This window comes from Halictus rubicundus, chromosome 3, assembly GCF_050948215.1.
Source record: "Halictus rubicundus isolate RS-2024b chromosome 3, iyHalRubi1_principal, whole genome shotgun sequence".
Classification (NCBI taxonomy): domain Eukaryota; kingdom Metazoa; phylum Arthropoda; class Insecta; order Hymenoptera; family Halictidae; genus Halictus; species Halictus rubicundus.
Window position 1 is genome coordinate 8,260,672 of NC_135151.1, and position 21,778 is coordinate 8,282,449.

General features: G+C 37.5%; 1 protein-coding gene across 7 annotated transcripts in view; it reads right to left on the reverse strand.

Moving 5' to 3' along the window:
* Positions 1 to 21,778, reverse strand: part of Ipk1 (Inositol phosphate kinase 1) — an 84,048-nt gene that overhangs the window by 38,367 nt on the left and 23,903 nt on the right. For 3 of the 7 annotated variants that reach the window (XM_076785184.1, XM_076785187.1, XM_076785189.1), the window contains exon 2: positions 5,015 to 5,225. In XM_076785184.1, the coding sequence (XP_076641299.1) occupies positions 5,015 to 5,225 (211 nt within the window). Of the gene's footprint in view, positions 1 to 5,014; positions 5,226 to 5,907; positions 5,995 to 10,045; positions 10,150 to 12,820; positions 12,859 to 13,038; positions 13,373 to 21,778 lie in introns of those variants that run through there. The other 4 variants (XM_076785186.1, XM_076785185.1, XM_076785183.1 and 1 more) reach the window with 4 other exon arrangements.

Consider the following 21,778-nt stretch of genomic DNA (forward strand, 5'->3'; position numbering starts at 1 on the left):
GACGACGGTATTTCCTTCGTAAGTAATGTTATTACGTACTCGTCCGCTACCATCTTTCCTGCGTGCGTGTCCTTCCCGGATTTCCAGGTGTTACATTCGCCGGAAATATTTTTTGTATTCGGCGAATCTAAAAAGATCATGCATAGAAAGCGTTTCGTTCGGTAGATCCAGCATAGCAGTGCCAGGCACGTTTGCCTGGATTGAGGAAAAACCGTTCCCACTACAGCGCCCACTGTCCCCTTCCAGTAAGCGCCATTATGGTGGGGCAACGAAGACGCGAGACACTAGCAAACGCGACGAAGATGCGCGCTGCACGAAAGAAAGGTTGGTGGGGGAGCAAGCGTTTGAGGGGCCCCAACCGTGTTTAGCACTGCTGTATAGGAACTGATCCGTTTTCATCATTCTTCCCAAGTTACAGTCTCGCCTCGTCTCGTTCTTATTACAATACTCTGCCCACTTTCGGTGACGTTCGTCTCATCTTTTACGTGCTCTTCGTCATCGATTCGAGTCACGTATTTCGTCCTCGAGATCAGTCCACAGACAAAAAAAAAATACCGCGTGAATTTCAGACTGCTTGTGACGACTCTGCCGAAGAGGGACAAAAGGACGGACTGAAATCGCATAGACTTTTGAGTTGCGTGTTTCCTCAATGCGATGTGCACAGTGGTCCTAATCAAAGAATTAACTGTTCATTTTAGACACTTTATAAATGTTCATCACTTTTGAAAACGATGAAATCAATTGAATTTTCTAAAAATTGTAGTTAGAAAAAGCATTTAAATATGAACATTTCATAAGTACCATTTTTCACCGAGAAACTTGTCTTCTTATTTATGCCTGAGCAACTTCTTCTTCGAACCATCTATACTCTATTCATTAAACTTCGATAGACATGATCACATTTTTATGGTGGTCGCAGGTCACTTTTTTTCTCTTCAGGCGGCATATAGAGGCCGCTTTCTTGGGGTTGGTTTCAACCCCACTTGGCAATAATGATTAAAAACACAAAAATGATTTTATCCTTAATGATAACCGTAATCTAAATTGCTTTGTAAACGTAGTTTTTGTACACGCTCGTTTTCATCGGTTTGTTAGTTCTGCCGTTGTAATTTAATGAAAAAAATGTTGACACTTTCTTTTGCACGTCCAAATTTGAATAAAATCCGAAAGAGTACTCCGAAAAGTGTACGATTTCGCGTAGAAACGCAATGCATCTTGCACCTGGACTGCTTCTGAAGCAGTCGATTCTGAGACGCTCGCGTCTGCCCCTGGGCCAACATTTGGGGATCGGTTGGGTCTGAAAGGTTAGGTATAAACGCACATGTGTGCATCTGAACGCCTGTAGGGACTCAACCGGAGCGCGCGTTTGCGTTTGATATTCTTTCTTCTTTCTTCTCAAGTGAAAAAAGAAGGAAAGACGTACCAGATCGCCTCGGACGTGTGCGACCAGATGCATAACAGGAAGTTACAACGAATGGAGTTTGGATCACAAAACGACCCTGCGTCATACTGCGTCTGGACGCGCCTAGGAAAACCCACCATTTATATAGGTTTCTAGCCCTTCATCCCCTTCTCCCACACACCATAGGGCCATAATGAGGGGTCTCATGAATGGGAAGAGGACTCGCATATGGCTCGCGAGCCACCAGAAATATTATTGTGCCTGGTGGTTATAGTATTTGACCCGTAGTATCAAAATTATTATTTAATTATACAATTTCCGTCGATTAAATTGAATGAACAGCTGTTGAACATTAAGGACGCCAGAGAGATGAATGTGGTTACAAGAAGTTCTTCGGAACGCAAAATTGCAAAATTGATAAATAGTGCTGTAAATAGTTCTATAATAGTTTTACCGTCTATTACAAAATTATGAAAAAGGTCTGCCGTTCGAGGGTTGGAAGATATTACATTCCGCTATTTCCGTTATTTTGCACAGCTATTTCATATGTATTTTGATAATAAAACGTGATTTATAATGTAGTACATTTTAAGTCTCTTTTATTTTGACCATAGACTAATAGTAATTTATCACGAAAAAACGTTTTGTACGAAGTTTTAACCCTATACTTCGGAGAGGTGGTCCCCCTCTTACCCTACCTCGAAATCAAAAGGACACCATTGCCTTCCAAACAGTTACACAACTGCAGTTACACAACTGTCGTTCGCAGAAACGTGTGTTTCTGATGCATTAGTCAGGTACGATTGACAGACATTAACGAGAACTATAGACACATGGATCGCTAATTTGTCGGTAATTAAATGACTAAATCTCGTATTTACCGTATGCGTAAACTGTTTGTAGGATAGTCACGAATTTGCAATAACAGAAATGCTCGCGAGAATTTCGCGTACCTCGTGCAAACCAACGCAGCTGGTACGCTAATACGGTTGCACATCAAACTTATTGCCAGCGTACATCGATTCAATGAAGATTCCCGGCTATGACATCAGCGAGAACATTGATTTCTGTGCGAATCAAATGACCCATTTGAATAAGCGGAACGCGTAAACGCGCGTATTCGCTCTGCCAATAAATTACGTTCTGAAAATCGCAAAGAAAACAGTATTAAAACAATGACACGACGTAATAGCAGTCCGTCGTGTCCAACACACTACAATAAGGCTGTCTGTTTCCGGTGGAACGTGAATTGCGGAACACAGCGGACTATAACTGCTGTCACCATTTCTTAACGTAACAAATAATCTCGATTAACGACTAATAGAATATGTACCACCACCACCGTCATACTACGAAAGTTTTCACTGAATAAAATTTAAAAGGCACTGTAGCCCGTTGGGATTGTTAGGGTTCCGCCAATAACTTCCAGCGATAACAGAAAAAACATTTGACGGTTTATTTGTCGATATAATAAAGCTTTATCTTACTCGTCACGCGTTTCCTTTGCGACACTCCTCGCTACGTGCAAAAACGTTCGTCGTTAATGCCGGGTCCACACCGCCGTTCGCGAACAGCTCGCGAGCTGCTCGCCAACTGCAGCATGGACACTTTAGCGAACAGCGAACAGTGTTCGCTCGCTGAGTGGTACATCAAAGGATCTATTCGCGAGCTGAAGGTCTATGTGGACGCACAGTGTTCGATTCTAGAGTCGCCCTAATACGCCACGCGTAGTGCATATGGTACGGGCCTGAGGTGGCTCGAGAACTTGGACCGTCACGGGGAGCGAGACCCGCGGCCGGGACAAGGGGGCGTAGCCTTCGAAAAAGCCTTGGAACGGGCCAGTTAATGACACGCCTGACCTATGTGTACACGATCAGTCGTGAATCGTCGTAACCATTCCAGGTCTGTCTAATATTTGTTAACAACGTCAGTAAAACTTGCGAAATCTGTTTCTTTCACATTTTTTGCAACCAAACTCGGTTGAGGAAAATCTGCTCGGATTTTCGTCGAACCAGCCACACTGTTCTCCCACTGCTAATTGTAAGTGCCTTGAACTCAGTGACGTCACCTTAGTAGACAAGGATAGAGAATGAATACACAATGTAAAGACAGAATGTAATGCCGTCACTGGAAAATTTTATGTTTAGTGATTGTTGTCTTATCTTTATAATTGTAGCGCCGATGGGTAGTTGAGACTCTTCTGATTAAAATGAGTCCGAACACGACGTAAATCGAACTAATTTTATCGATTTCACGTCGTAATTATTTGTTTACTTAAATTGATGAAAATACTCCGATTTACATCGCGTTTGGATTTATTTTAATCGGAAGAAACTCGACTGAACATTGATACTCCAATTATAAAGGTGAGACGACAATTGCTAAAAATGAAATTTTCTTCACTGTATAGGTGCGCGTCCACTAGCAAATATGTTGCGAAATTTCTTGCGAGAGCGACTCTCAGGACGTGTGTAGACATGTCCGAGATAGCCGCCGACAAGTTGTGCGCGCTTACGACAGTTGCTCTCAGATAGTTATACAATGTATTATGTAGACGCTCTCTGGCTATAGCTTTGACAGTCATTTCAAATTTCTCGAAATATTTTGCGAGTTTGTCGAAGGACGCGCAATCGACTCACCGGAATAAGGAACAGAAACATAAGGGAATTATACGAATCAACTTAAACCGTTATTATTTTTTTAGCATGTGTCACAATCTTAGAGGGTATCCTAAAACAAATTCGGTGGTCGAAAAATAAGGTCCACCGTGCTGTATCTAGCACCTTTCAGCAAGTGCTGTTACGGGGATGGTTGTAAAGGGTTATAACGGAATTATTGCACCAATTAACAGAATAAAGTATTTGATATATATGATATATATGCAGATCTGTTAAAATGTCCGGTACCTTTTTTACCCATGATTCCTTTGAAAAGTTTGTCCCCCTCGATGAGTAGAACACGTACAATCATAACAAAAGACCTTGAAAAAGTCGATCAAGGTTAATTTTCCACCAAACTTTTTTGTATAGAATCACGCTATAACGGTTTTTACACATACATATCAGAACATGCTCCATTCTATAGCATTTAACTTCGCCTTATGCCTTTTTTTCTATTTTTAAGCGTTTTAAAGATATAGCTTGTCTCCATAGCGTGGGACACCTTGCATACAAAAAAGATGCGAATGTTTAAATATTAAATTTATTAATAAATATTTCTGCAGTTATACATAAGTTTGATATTGATATTTTTCATGTACACAAACTGAAAGTAAATGTAAATGTTTTAAGTACTGCTGTCGAAATAGGCTTTCAATTTGATAGTTAAATACGCTAAAACATAATTGTATTACAAAAATCGTTAACAGGCATGGAAAGAGGTTGCCCGGAGGTATTTCAGCATGTATGGTTTAATAAATTTACGGGTTTGATAACTTCGCTTGTTAGTATTTCAATCAATACTAATAACAATGATTCTCGGTTCGATGAAATTCCCTGTATTCTCGTGTTAAAATTAGTTCCGGATGGAAAGAGTTGTCTAACGTCGAAATCCGAGTTTGAACAGTATTGCTTAGATATTCGAGCAGATAGAAGACAAGGTTTATCGACTTACTTGCGGGAGTGCAATAACGACGTTAGCATTCCCTTCGCCTTTGTAAACACAGTCCTGGACGGAGAATGTCGTGAGAGGAAGTGGAAGTTCTGAATTCACCGGATAATCGTCGCTCGGGCTTCCGGTGGAAGTGGTCATCGATTCCGAAGAAAACGCAGCGGCCGCCACAGGATTTCCTTCGTTGATTCTCATTGTTCTAGCCCCTGCGTTGCTGCGAACACGGATAAACACACTTGTAACAACAATTGCGCGAATCATACTTTCGTCAGTCGTGTATGTAGAACCTTGATTCTACGAATTGGCTAAATAAAAACATAATGTTTCAACAACCAATAAGTTGCTATGTATTTACATTTCGATGCAATTCTAAGTATTGTTATGTAAACACGACATTTCAACGTTATTTTATTAAAAATATACATTACCTTGTAACCTATATCTTTTATCAAATGTTTTAAATTTTGTTAATTCGTTACTAGCCAATAATGAGCAAATCGTCTTTCAAGGTTGGTACGGTGATAGCAATTTAAATCGTCATCAAAGTGTCATTGATATTTTTGAATGTAAATATTGTCTGATATTTTATCAAATAAATGTATTCAACATAGTGAATTACTAACTAGTAGACCCAGTTTAGTAGTTTTATTGTTAACTGTATGGAGGTCAAAACACTGGATAGTATTAATTTTTTTTCCTTTCATTATTGCAGGTTATTGGCAATAGAAGAGTCGAGGCAGTGGATAGAAACGTAGAAGAATCAAAGTAAGAAGAAAATGTATCCGATAGCCGATTTTTCCACACCAATGTTGAAGTTATAAGTGATAGCGTATCATTTTTAATTAAATCTTTTAACAAATGGTTGACTCATAAATGGTTTAAATTTCAGCACTAACTTCGCCGCACAGTGTGTACGTGTATATCGAGGATGCGTTATGTCGGATCCACTCTGAGTAAAACTATTCGCGAGCTGCTTGCCAACAGAAACTGCATCGCATTCTGATTGCTGTTGGCGGGCAGCTCGCGAGCACCTCGCCAGCTGTTCGCCAGTAGTTCCAGGTTTTTTCGCTTGGTGATTATGGGCAGTTCGTTGTAGATCTTGCTGGGTGGGAACAAAATTAATAACCCCTAAACTAATACATTTTCGATCTGAGACCCTTAATACTTTTTTAAAGAGCACACGAAGTTGATGAAAAAAATACAATTTTATTAAAAAAGTTTAAATAATTTAAATTTTCTACTTAATAAAAAGTTACTAATCTCTCTTTGGCAGAAATCACTATTCGAAAATTCGTATCCTTCTTTGATATTTTCGGTCCAATTATGGTGAGTAATTTTTTTATAGTCCTCATATGATATTCTCGCATAATTTCTGAATCCTGTCTCGTTTTTTAATAAATCATTTCTTAAACACATTTCACCAGAAATGCGTCTTCTTTTGAAAATTTCTCTTTGCCAGCATTGTCGTTTCCTTTTTTTCCCAACAGTCTTCTTGAATACAAGACTGAACATGCTGCTGATACAAGTAAAAGATCTTCCTCAGACATATTTTATAATTTTCGTGCGTGCACCGAGCAAGGTCTACAACGAACTGCCCGCAATCTCCAAGCGAACAAACCTGGAACTGCTAGCGAACAGCTGGCGAACAGCTGGCGAGCTGTACAAAATAGCGGCTTTTGATTTTTTTAGCTATGTGCCCCCACTTGGCAAAATCTGAAAAAATTATAAACTCAATATCACAGAACTTCTACAAGAAATCGGCGTTACAACGTTTCGAAGCTAAAAATTCTGAAAAAATTCATAGATGTGCATTCTAATGGCTAAAATATGCCTGATATTTCCGAATCTTCAATTGAAGAGGATAAGAGAATTACGGAAAAACCTAATTTTCATTGTCACCCTATCGAATGACCTATTGCAAATTCAATTTAGTTTGGAGGCATTTTTAACCTTCTTGTCTGACTACACCTTTAGACTGGTGTTTACACAGTTTTTCTCCTATTTGAAAGTTAGTTGATACGAGTAAGTCAAGATGAAACCACTTAGTGCAGATAAAAGAAACAGTATCATTTCATTGTGCGATAAAGATTTTTCACTACGGCAAATTGCAGTAAAATGTGGTGTAAATCATACGATGGTTGCAAGAATAAAAAAAACCTATGGAAGTGTGTCAACTTCTTCAAGAAACGGCAGACCGCAACTTGTTTCTGACAGAGCTGCACGTGAAATTGCACATCGTCTTCGGTCTGAAAGTCATAAAACTCCAAAAATCGCAGCTCGAGACGTTGGAGTAAATGCAAGTGAATGGACCATTCGCCGCTCCTTAAAGAGAATCGGGTTAAAAGCGAAAAAAAAAGAAACGCAAACCAGCTCTTACAGACAAAAATATTAAACTACGAAAGAAATTTGCTCATACATACAAAGAGTGGACAAAAGAAGATTGGAAAAGATTTATATGGTCTGGCGAAACAAAAATTAATAAATTTGAATCTAATGGAAGGTCTTGGTACTGGACTTTGTCCGAAAATAGTAATCAAGCAAGTAGCATAAAACAAACTATGAAGTTCGGGGGTGGCTTAATTATGTGTTGGGGTTGTTTTACTCATAAAGGTGTTGGTCCCTTAGTTCCGATAGAAGGTATCATGTGGAAAGAGCATTATTTATATATTTTGCAAAATAATTTACCTTCTGTTGTTAATTCTATTGAATTTGCTGAAGATGAAGTAGTATTTCAACAAGACGAAAACCCTAAGCATACTGCAAGGATATTACAATCCTGGCTAGGAAATCAAAAGTTATTATGTGATATGAACCCAATCGAAAAGTGGTCAATTGTGAAAAGAAGGTTAGCAAAATATGACAATCCATCTTCAGATGTTCATGAATTGTGGAAAAGGACAGAACAAGAGTGGTACAACATTGAGCCGGAAATTATTAAGAATTTAATAGATAGTATGCCACGCAGGCTAGAAGCAGTACAAAAAGTGAAGGAAAATGGAGAAAATATTAATTTAAAGCTTTATTTCGACGAGCACAATTAAAGTACAAAACTTTAAAAATTGTTTTCAATTCCTATTTTCGATAAATATTCCGTATATTGTTAATATTAACGAAAATAAACTGCTGTGTTTTGTTTATCCTATTCACTTTGTAATTATTAGTACCTAATCTTTATCATTCAATTGAAAAATAGGTTGTATTATCACGTTTTATGTAAAACTAGCGAAGTGTGTTTACACTTTTGCTCGTCACTGTATGTAGAGTAAAGTAGTATACTAATATTAGTATCCAGCCAGCCAAACTTGCTTCGAGCAAATTTTTATCAATGTTTGTAATCGTCCTTGGCGAGCGAAAGGCGGTCACTTTGGTGCCAATTCTGGTTCATGCTTAGAGTAGAATTTGGTCCCCATTTGCTATGAATTTGCTGACCAAAACTTGAAGACAAATGGGGAGCCTATGCCGAATCAGATGGGTGGCAGTTTGAGTGCAACGTTTGCAGGCGCAACTCGAGGACAAATCGATGGCAAAACGTGGGAAACACTGTCCTCTTGTAGAGGGCAGGTCGGTCGCTCTAAGAACGGACCTAACCTTGCTCTAAGAGTAAATATCGGACAAAATCGGAGTAAGCCTTGCTGTAGGAGGGAAAACGGAATTTTATTTAACCTTCTAAATTATATAATTTTAAGTTTCATGTACTTTGTACAGATATTTACTTTTAGAGCAAGGTTAGGTCCGCTCTCAGTGCGACCGACCTGCCATCTACAGGAGGACAGAGTCTGCCCTCGATTTGACCTCGAATTCGGCCTGCAAACTTTGCACTCAAATCCGAGCCACATGCCGAACCAGATGGGTCGCAATTTGTACATAAGTTTTGGTGGAAAATTTCTAGCAAATCAAGAGCAGATTGTTTACTTAAATATATATTTATGGGGTTATCGTGCCATTATTTCCCAATATGGGACCTTAGAAAGGGTGGGTGAGTGTAGTTAAAAAGCGGAAAACAATTGGTGTAAAAATCAGATGATATTGGCGATAAAAGCAGTTAAAGAACGTACTATGGGTTACGGTTATGTAAATCGGCGGTGAAACGACATTATCGGATAATGTGACTGAATTCACTAATAGAAATACTCAAGAATTTCTATTAAATAAGGGAATTAGACATACTACACCAGCTCAAAATTGCTAAATAATTATTATTATAAATTCTCTTCTTAATCGAGAGTTATGCTTTTTTAATTATTTAGTCCATTCATAGGAAAGTTATTCTAATTTAATGGGTGCGCCATCAATTGTGAGACTGACTGTAGAACGTTTTCTACAGTCCACATTTGATTTTATACAACGACAAATATTCACCAAAGGTTAATTCGGTGTGTGAAGTCGCCATAAAATGAAGCAATTGTGCCAAGAATTTCGCAACGGAACAGTATATGATACTTGGTAAATATACTGTGATACTCGGTAGGATACTTGGTAAATATAATATATTGGTTATTGTTAGATTAAGAAATTGATAACCAAAAAATGTTTTGAAAAAGACAATATATAGCTGTCAGTAGCTGTGAGTAGCTGTTCAGCTACTACTATATGTATAAGAACCAAAATTCTGCTTAACAGCATTTTACTCAGATTTCTTTATAAAAATATAATTTTACGCAAAAACCAGCAGCAATTATGTTATTAAATACGAGAAGGTCACAGACTTTGCTTAACGTATAATTCAACCGAGATTTACATTTCTATTTTATTGGGGATTAATAATACCAAGCCAATGAAATTAGAAAGTCTTGTCAACGGAATTCGCTGGCCACTTTATGTCGTAATGAGACAGTGATGAGATTTTGGCCAGGTTTTCTCGCGCATGCGCGACGATTGTAGCATCGGTGAAATAAAATTCTGGATAAAATAGAGTACCTTGATCACTCTGCAAAATTTTTAAAAATTGTTATGATTTGATTTTGAAAAGTATTAACTGCCATATGTACATAATATTAGTTGGCATGGTATAATAAAATATTAACAATAAATTACCAAAAACTCTTAGAACACTCGTCTCGTCTCGGAACAGATTGTTCCGGTACTTTCTCGCTAATATCACTATTCCACTGCCTTTCCCTCATAACATAGATACGTTACTGTTTTGGGTGCGCACGCGCAAGAAAACCTGGCCAGAATCTCATCACTGTAATGAGATTCCGTTGGGACATCGAATCGGGTAAGAAAACGTTGAAGGCTAAAATTTCTCTACAAGTCTACACGATACGGACTACATATTTGACCATACTGTTCAAGGAAAGACCGACGCGGCGCGGCGTATGAATAAAACTAGAGAAAGTTACTGAAAGGTTAAGGTTTGTGACTCCAAATTTTCGTGCGTCAAATGTTGACCAGTCGAGTCTTAAACTATCACGAGGAATTATACATACATATCTATAGATATGTATCTACGTTCACGCTCGAAATTGCGCAAACAACTCGACGACCACTCTCGATTCAGTAGCTGACTATTGATTGATTCAAACTCGTTTTGTAGTTTCACATCAAAATTCTATAGATCAAGCTACTGTTGACCTATAGTTCAACGTGACGTCAACGACGAAGTACATTTCCTTTCTGATTCCGCGCAATCTTCTCTCCTATAAGGCAACTCTATACTCTTTTTTTTCAAAATGGCTACGCGACCGTCATCTGAAATCTTTTAAATATTATATCTCATAAATTTGAAATCGTTTTTGTTTAGCGTTCCCTCCGAGTAAAGTATATCTATTATTTAAAATTTCTAAGCGTAATTGGACTGACAATTTTCGAATTCTGAAAAATTAGATTGAAAATATAATAAAATAAACTAAGATCATTAAAAACTGACATTTTCTCAGCGCTCATCTAACCTGGATTAGTACTTGAAAGCCTCTACCTTGAATTTCGGTTTCATCAGAAAATGTAACAGAAAATATGTATGTTCAAACAACTAAGTTGTGCGACTACAGCAAGTAAGCAAGTTGCACAACACCTTTTGAGGCCACAGACGTCTGCATGTTGATGATGACTCGTAAGGTCGAAGGTTTTGACCGCCACACGGTCTTCTAACTTGCAAAAGAAGTGTTACAATAAATGGTTCTGAAGTTTGCACGAAAATTACTTTGCACAACTGTTAACAGAAACACATATAGTGTACCGACTTTAAATTTTACTTTGTAATCGTATTGCACTAGTACTACATTATAATTGTACTCTTGTTTAGCATTTTTGATCATTGACAATAACATTATATAAAACTTAATAATTTTACATTTCTGACACTATTAAGGTATATCTACACTGTAGCGTCTATTAAATTAAATTACAAGAATGCATTAAATAAGATATTGGACAGTTTTGATTAAAGTATGTGAATGAACAAAACTATTTATACAATGTCTTACGAAAGCAGCTTTATTGATCCTATCTAAAATCTGAAACATAACCTAAAATGTAACAGTTCTCCATCTACATAGCGGTTTTAACGTATGTAAGTAAAATACACCAGTAAGTATGTATTACCAGTGGCGGACCGTTAATTTTGGGACCCTGGGCTAACACTGTTCGGGGGCCTACCCAATTAACTCAAATTAACTCAAGTACCAAACATTATTGTATAATTTATTTTTTCTTAAGTGTTTAATTTAAGTTGTTTTTATTTTTATTTTTTGACCGCGAAGGGGGCCCTTTGACTAAACAGGGCCCTGGGTTGCAGCCCATAAAGCCCATGCCTAGATCCGCCAATGATTATTACTGTTACCGACCTTAGAAAACTGAAGTGACTATGAAATACTGAGATATCTCATGTTGATAACACCTAAAATCTAACAAGAACAGTGTCAAGAAACATGACCTGCCGTCGTAAAAAAAGTTGCGTTTATGACTGAATCTTATTTTCTAATACAAGCTCATTATTCTGAGAATATTTCGTTAAGTATCAGAATATTATGTTTATAATAAACAGATAATTATTGAATTATTATATTTAATTATCATTTAATTGTTATTATAATAAACATATAAGATACAAGTCTTCGTTTCATTGATATGTGCTCAATCATCAACTTATTGTTGTCGATATTAATACCTGAGAACTCTGTAATTGGGGTAATCAGGGGTGAGATGCTAAATAGGGAAAGATGCAGAATTCCATGCGAAATCGAGGGAAAATCGAGGTCAAACCTTGCCATCGTGAAGAGGGCGGGTTGGTCGCACTAAGAGCGGATCTAACCTTACTTTTAGAGTAAATATCGGGAAAAATCATTATTGTCATTATTATAAGATTTTGTAAATATTGAAACTATTGAAAATACATGAAACATTATGTGATTTAGAAAAAGTAAAATTCCGTTTTCCCTCCTACAGTAAGATCTACTCCGATTTTGCCCGATACATACTCTTAGAGCAAGATTAAGTCCGCTCTTAGTGCGACCGACCTGCTTTCTTCACGAGGGCAAGATTTGGCATGGATTTGCCCTCGATTTGGCATGGAATTCAGCCTGCAAACTTTGTAAATACCGAAAGCCATCTGTTTCCGCATTAGGCTCGGAATTTGTCGACAGGTTTTGGTCGGCAAGTTCATACCAAATTTTTCTACATACATGGTCTTGGCACCAAAATGACCGCCTTTTGCTCGCAAAGTACGATTACAAACACTCACGAAAATTTGGTCGAAGCAAGTTTGGCTGACTGGGTATGTTGATTTCATAGAAATATATGTACTAAATTTTTTATAAATTTGGAAAGAGACCTAGCATCTTATCATCTAATCATCTTTCTCTAAGTTACCTGATATTCGTATAGGCATGCATTTCCGCCGAGCCTGATAGAAAAGTCACGCACAAATCTGTATGCGTGTATTTAACCACCTAACATATTGCTTTTATGAATGAAAAGGATTTTATAAAAGTCGAGTTTATTGTAAAGTGCAACTATAACTGTGGGTAGCACATAAATGGTCAAATTTTCCGCGGCATGTGAGATATTTTGATAAAAAGGCTAGTTACCTGTGGACGAACCGTTATGGGACATATTAACATGAGAGATTACAGGAACGTGACGTTAACGTAATATCATAATGTAAATGGAAAATTTGCACGTGCGAATAACGGCGGTCGTATGCACGTGCACGCACAGCTCGTGTTGCGTCTGCAACACGTTCGCGCCGCGCCGCGCCGCGCTGTACTGTGCTGTGCTTTTGCTGTGCTGAGCTGTGCTGTGCTGCGCTCTCTTTCCATCTTCTAGGCTTCGACGTACTCGAACCATGTAACGAGATAACTGGCCTTCTAACGAGATTATCGCTCGACTACGTTCACTACCGAGTTTTTTAGTCTAAAGACTACAGCGACGACGAGGGAGACTATCGTCGCGTCGCGTCGCGTCGGTAGCGGCACGACTATCGCCAGTAAATTTTCTTTTAAACGCAACGACGGTTGGGAGACCAATGAATAGACTCACGCTGCCGTTCGAAAGTATTTTCCCACCTATCGTGACACCCAGTTACTTAACACATTGCCTACCAGCGTTTATTTTATAATTTTTAAGAATTTATCAACTTGTAGCTAGGGATTATTATATAAAAGAAAATTTTTAAACAGTAGGTAAAGTGTTAAAACCGATTTTACATTTCGCGAATAAACAACAAATTTTTTTATAAAGGTCACTTTTGATGTAGAAAACTCGAAAATTATTTATACCAAATTGTATACATATAATGTACAGTGCCGTGCAACAGTTTTAACTTAACCTCATGTGTCTGCCACTAAAGAAATTACACAAATTTAGATTAAAGTAACGTTAAGTGATTAGAGAAGAAAAAATTCTACATGTAAGAATACAGATTCGTCTCGAGAAACGGCAGTGCCTCGGAGTCGGCTTCTGCCGTTTCTCGGATCAAGGTACCTACTCGATTTGCCTTTGTTCTTGAATGGCCCGCGAGTTTATGGGTCCTACGAAGTTGTCCGGCAGACCATAAAGCTATCAGCCGAGCAGCGATACCTTTTGTTGGAAAAGAATAGAATATGACATAACTTCTCGTTCTGGCACTAAGTGGTGTCAGCTTCAAAAGAAGTAGACAGGATAGAAATTTCATATTCTCAAAACTAACATTGGCGCCGTTACTCGAGAGAGAACTGTAAATCGAAAACATATATGTAGATAACATTATATACGACACGCGAAACGTCAAGATAATATGTAATGTTTCAGATGAATTGTCTTGAACACAAAGTCTCCTATGAAAAAAATTCGACTATACGTTTTCGGCTTATTGTCTCCTCTTGTGATTTCGATGACGCTCTGTGCGTTATTCTTCACAAAAATTACATTCGCGCGTACGTTGGTTCATTCTCCGGTACTTCCAGGTGTGTGTAACCCTTTAAACGCGCATTTAAATGCGCTCATGCTCGGCGAGCGTTTCGGTGTCTATAAAGAGCGACGACGTTGCCATAGTCTTATCCATTTTCGCGTAAGGTTAACGACCGGCGAGCTTGCGAAACTCGTCGTTGCAAACGTGCGAGGCGTCTGCTGAAGTCGCGAGTCGCGACGTATCGCATTCGCTTCGCGAGGACACGTTACACCGCGCTACAGCGCTTTGTGTCGACTTGTGCCTCGCATAAATTGGAAATGGAGCCTTCACGCCCAGCCAGCCGACATAAGAGGACGCTCGCATGAGTGTGCCGCTTAAAAAAGCTCGGAAATTTCCGTGAGTCGGTTGCATAAAGAGAGCAGCGCGTATCGTCTATGGTTACGCCATTTTCTTTCGAGAACGAGCTTATAGCGCGGCTGGGAGCCAGTAACCAATTTTCTCTTGTATCGTTCAATCAGAAATTCGATAAAATTTTCATTTTACAGCCAATATCCTGTTTATTGACCACACGAGAGTATACATACTAAATTCAATAGAAAGAATGGTAATTATTTGCAATACGGAATTCCTCGCCGATATCAATGACCTTGAAATATCTTGGGGAGGGGGGAATAATTCTGAACAACTTTTTCTTATACATGTTACCGCCGGACAACTTTGGTTTGCGAGATATTTGCAAAAAACTGTTGCTACTGCACAGAGTCCGTTTCCTAACCTACAACACGACATACATACCTCCCGTGTACTTTATACTCTTTTGACATGATGGCTAAAATATTTCCAATTCAATGCTAATTTCAACATGAAATAATAAAGTTGATAAATATAAATTTTATCAATCACCATCGTCATCCATCAATGAATTACAGAGGAGAATTGAAGAACAGTGGGATCACATAGATCTTGACCATTGCAGGAAATTAGTTGAAGGTATGCCAAAATGCCTTTTAAGTTAGTCCGAAAGGCCAAAGCCAAACCTAATCCAGACATAACCAACATTTTTTTCAAATAGCTATAGAAACCTAACTACTATAACCTACATGTTAAGTTTTACTTTTTTTCAATAGCTTAAATATTTACAAACTTTATAATAATGACAATAACGATTTTGCCCGATATTTACTCTTAAAGTAAGGTTAGGTCGGCTTTTAGTGTGACCGACCTGCCCTCTTCACGAGGGCAAGGTTTGGCTTCGATTTGCAAACTTTGCACTTATATACCGGGCCTAATGAAATAGATTATTCAGACTTTGTAGACAAGTTTTGGTGGAAAATTCATAGCAAATCAAGAGCGGATTGCTTACCGGATAGCTGTTACTAACGTTTACGAAGAAATTTAAAAGTCTTCTTTGAAATAATAGTCTCAAAAGATATGATTAGATTACGTTAGTGTGGTAACTTGTTGATTCGCAATTGAAAGTGTTACTACTACTGTAAACATTAACTTTTTCAAAATTATGAAATAAACGCTAGTAAACGTTGAGCGTATGTATGTCAAAAGTATGTTCTGAAAAATTAAAAACTAGGTACCAATTACGAAAGAATCAGCCTGAATCAAGAAAAATAATGGCAGTTTAAAAATGCAGTTTATAGGTTTACATTTCTGATCATAAAATACGTTTATGAGGATCGATGAAAGACACTTGCGCTCGTAGGAGAAATGCCGTTTACAGTTTAATATTGAAACATTGTTCGGGAAGTAATAATACAATAAATGGTACTATTGATTGTATAGTGCTATTGAATTTTTATTAACGAGAACGACGTGCTGCTAATGATAGACGCGGGCAAGAGAACACAATCGCTTTCTCTATGCCTAGCGGTCGAACATAGGAACATTGAAAACCTGCTTTTACAACGCCATGGAACATGACGCAACACGTAATATATCAACCGTGTATTGGTGTATGTAACAAGGAAACTACTGTACAAATACGGGCGAAGAAAAGAACATTGTCGATAACAATCCTCCTCGAACGGTATAATCTTTTAATGCAATGATATCTGAACTACTATATCGCATCTCTGAACTTGTTAATGGTAGTAAAAAATCAGAGTAACTCTTCCAATGAAATGTTGCTTGGTCACACCATGCAATGTTGCAACATTTCTAATCTCTAATCCAGTACCGGGCAACGTTTGCCTGAATTGAGACAAGACCATCCCCACCATAGGACCCACTGTCCCCTTCCCATAAGCACCGTTATGGTAGGGCAACGAAGACGCGAGACACCAGCGAACGCGACGAAAGTGCGCTTGAGGGGCCCCAACCGTGCCCAGCCCTACCCTAATCGATATCACATAGTCGCTTCGTACGTTATACATATAGAATGTACCTACAATGTAGATCTCGTTACATTGAACGAAACCAGAATGAAGTATAAGCTAATTTAACGAAACGAGATAAAAGAAAACAAACCTATATAGTAAATTCAGTTAAACCACAAGAAAACTACACTGAAGCACTAAGCTCCCTCGCAACATAGACTGCTAAACCAGCAACCATAAAAATTCTACAACATAAATGTAATTGACGTAATGCAATAAAGTTGAAAAGTTAATGTTTATCATTATTCGCTAGTCTTTCGACACTGTCGTATCTTGTAAATTCTAAGCAAAGATACATATTAATAATAAATTATATCAATGCGAAAATTGATTTCGTATCCGACATCCGGATATACCATTCTGTTACTTGCAGTATAGTATAGTATTATGTAGTATTACGTGACTATTATTCAGTAGAAGCAAGATATGCATAACTACGAAATTTTTTAATACATTTATTCATAGGCTGGCAATTGTTAAAATAAAGTAATAGATAGTTTCATCTTAAAATTAAGTTATTGATATAACTAAATTAATTATTAAATTTACATATGCGAATTTTTTTAGTTTAATGTTTAAGGTCTGGCTGCGTTCGATTTTGAAATTGTTATCGCAGTTGACGATGTTGACACGAAGTAAATGGAATTTTGGAGAGTACGAATTGTTTGATCAAATGAAAAATAAAATGACAATTTATTTGAATTTCATTTGCAATTCGAATAATAAAATCATTTTGGAAAAATTATTTGGCTGTTCAAATAAACTAACATATACGATTGCTTCAAATGACATGTAGCCAAATAAGATAATATATTATCTTAACGATTATTTTTCAAATAATTTGTTTCGATAATGCCCAAGCCTGATGCCTGATACATATGCGATAGGTGTCCTTTTGTTTGTCGCAGCGGAGTTAAAACGATATTTGCAAAATTCGTGTTTGGCATATCACGAGCACTTGAAATTTGATTTTGTTCCTAAATCTGCTACAACCGATGCACAGTGCGTGTCGAAGGTGTGTTTCGACACACTCCGTCAGCGTCACCGATAACCGCAAAGTCGAGTTAGGCATGACGTTAATCGTTTCCGAATATTGCGTCGTTACACAGCTGATAACTGGATTGGTTGAAAAATACAAGGCAAGCGTACGAAACGAGATTATCTTGGTTAACGAGGCCAGTGTTGCGCCGACAAGTTGGGTACTATGAAAGTTCGACTAACAAAAATGCGTATTTCACGATAACTACGAATGTTGTTCGTAGTTTCAAGTAATTACTCGAAGCTTGTTGTTTACGGATTGACCTACTGCAGTGTGCGTAGGAAGCCTTTGTGTTTAACCGGTCGTATGATCGACAGCTGATCAGCTGAATTTTAAATATGTAATACAGTTTCTTACCAATCGAATTTTATCGATCCTATTACGCTAATTGTATGCCGAATAAAGTCAGATTGATATTGCGTACACTGCCAAGAAAAAGTTTGCAATACCTCGTCCTTTAACAGTTAACACATTTTTGTCGAAACACAAAATATGTAATTGGTTTTAATATGTACTATAATATGAAAGTTATTCATACTTGTAAAAATCCTTTTAACTCAGCAGGTTGCATATGGATCCGTTTAAAAATTCGAAGGCTAACCAGATGGCAGCGTGTGAAAGATAAAATTACATTATTAAAAAGACTTGAAATATGTACATATGGTGAACGGGCTACATTAAATTAAATTGAGTAATCTTTTACCGTTGACGTCAATATTTTGAAAATTTTTGATAATCATTTGAAGAATAAGTTTATTTGAATATAGAGAATTATTCATAAAAGTTTAAATTTCATAAGTATTGCATTATAAAATGTCTATATATTGGCTATTTTCAAAACACTTTTCTATTAAAAACATGTTATTACTCGATAGAATTTTGGACAAGCAATTCGAAACTTTTAGCCCGAAGTGTACGCGACGAAACATTCTGATTACTTTGAATATCGTCTGTAATCAACATCACGTGTCAGTTTACAAGGCCAAGCAATACTAAGCATAGATCCGTTTATTATTGCCATTTTAAACCTCATTCAGACCCTGTCGTTACTTTGCATCCGTTATTATTACTTCGAATCCTTTTAAACATGTTAATTTTTCATATAGAACCCCCAGCAAAATCTGCATTAACACGTATAATATTCGTAACACTAAGTCTATTATGGACGCATATAGCTATTTGTATAGTTAAAAATAAACAGAAGTAATTTAATACTTTGACAATGATGAAGCAATATAAACGCGAGTGCGCTGTAAATTAATGAGTACAACGCACTGAAATAAAGACTAATAAAATTCTAGCAAAACTTTATGTTTAAGAAAATCGTTAACGAAAGATCAATTTTTACTTATTCATTCAGACCACAGTCGCACTGCTACATTAACATTAACATAATTTACATATAACTTAAAATTCCACCCTAAAGCTTGTCCAATGTCTACAACCTTAGACACAATGTCGAATTGTAAAAGGTAAGGCGAATTTCGTTCGAGACTCCTGAACATTATCGAGTGAAGTAAGTCTATGAATTTTGCAATGTAGATGAATGTCAAATGTTTATTTTACCGTGTTTTCAAGCGCAGCAATTAAAATTAAAACGTGGAAACCAAACTCAGAGAGTACGATGTTGAAATCCCAAACGTCAATGATACGATTATCGTATAGACACAAACACGCCCGCGTAAAATATACATACATATATGTAAACCGACATAGCAAAGCAACGCACAACGAGAGATAAAGCGTTCCCAACGGTGCGCGGTGCACCGAACACGCTGTCGTGAACTTTAATGAGTTCTGAACTGGTTTCAATAATTTTTCATACACTGAAAACTCATATTCCTTTCTACTTTTACGATTTTAGACACACTTGTTATATAATTGCATCAATATTCCAACTCTCAATTACAATGAAAAAATGTTCATCATGAAAAAGGAATTGATATCTGTATTAAGTCGTTTGCGGTGTAGTCGCAAATCCAGGGGGCATTAAAGAAACTCGTACTTTATTCAATCGCTAAAGGCTATAGCTGGTTTTGGGGGTCAAACTCGCCTCCGGCCCTATTTTAATCTAATTTGAACCTAGGCTAGTGATTTAGTGTGGTGGGGGTAGGCCGCAGCGCAGCCATAGCACACCGTAGCTGTGACAATGCACATGACAAATACAAAATGCGTGATAAATGCAAAATTCTATAAATGTCGCTATGCTTTCTGCGAAAGATACAAACTTGTGCATACATGTACATAGATGTACCGACCATTTCATTTTCTTATTTTCTGTAAAAAGATTTGCAAATTTAGCAATTTAGCGTGAACTGTTTAGTGAAACAATTATTTTAATTTTCTAGTTAATTAATCAATTTCTACAGCTAATAATCGTCTTGTAAGTAAATTGCAATAAGACTAATATTGCTATGCTTGATAAAGAATAAATTAGCATACAAAGGGCTCCTCTTTGTATCGATAGAAGTGAACATGTACATATTTCACAAAAGCAGTTCAATACTTTTTTTACTACAATTTAAAATGAAAGAAATCTGAAATCGGACAGTTTTATGTTTTCGTTATTGCAGTGTTAATGCTAAAGAAAATCCTAATGACCGCAGCCGCGCACGAGAACTTTTCGCTGCGTGACTCGGTTTGAAGTGAAATGGAGTAACGTATCGCCGTAAAAGGAACGAAAAACGAAGCAGAAACTTTCCTGCTATTGGGAGTACAGTCGGCTCGAGAAAGACGAATGGGTGTCCCGATGACAAGAAGGAGACGAGCAACCAATATAGCAAGCGGTAATCATCTACAGTAGGGGATTTCTCACCAATTTCAATGACCTTGAAATCATTTTTTTTTTAGTTGGGGGCATAATTCTGAACAACTTTTTCCTATATGTTACCGCCGGTTGAGCTTCGTTTCCGAGATATTTGCAAAAAGCTGTTGCTACTGCACAGAGTCCGTTTTCTAACCTACAACACCAACCTAAGCATATGTATGTATACCTCTCGTATACTTTATAATATATAGAGCCGGGCAACTGGCGGCCCATGGGCCGCATACTGTTTCTTTCCCCTGTTCTCAGTGCCTAGCAGCGTCTCCCACCATTCGACTGGTATCCTATGAAAGAAATAGCGTGCAGCCGGCGAGACCCAGTTCCCTGGCTCTGGAGATAAAGTCAAGCTAGGACTGGTATTGAAGAGTGGGAGAATCGGCAAACTAATGGTGGGGGTCGCGCAGCGACGCGACCGCGGGGAAAAAGTTTCCCGGCTCTGCTTTATATGTATGTATTATACTATTCTCTTTCCTGTCATCACGAGTCACGGGTACAGGATTCTTATAAATCACTATTAGGGTGGACCTTAGCTGTACTTAACGAAAATTATTTTGCAAGATTTGTTTACTTTTGCCCTCATAGTATCACTGATAACCTTAAATCCTTGAACGATGGTCAGCCGAATTTTGAAATCAGGTTCATCATTCTATGTAGAAGGGTCTTTTTCCAAAAATGTCATTGGTATTAAAAATCTTTGAAATAATCGTTTGGAATCTGGAGAAATAAAATGTTCCATTTTTTGTCCATATAATGTTGCACATCCTTTGGAAGGATTTTATATTTTTCAATACACTCTATATTATAATTTATACTTAATAGCGTGGATACTAACTCTAGTCGCAATAGAAACTCCGCGGCGAGAGTTGGAATTGTTACAAAATTTGTACTTTTACCGTCAAATAGATGATACAATAAGCCGTACTGCGAATAAAAACATAATTAACCATTTGTTGTATTTGGCATCAGAAACGGCTGCATTTACGATAGTACCGTCGAGTATGAAGCAAAAGTGCAAATGGAAGAAGCAATAAATGCTAGTGTAGACAGCGAGGATAAAGGATGCATTAAAAAATATAAAATCCTTCCAAATTATTGATATACAGCTACTACGTGGAAAATTAAAGGATCGCTAAATTTTCGTTCAACAATTGGCCACGTTCGAGGTGTTGTAACTCGGTAGACGCTGTAC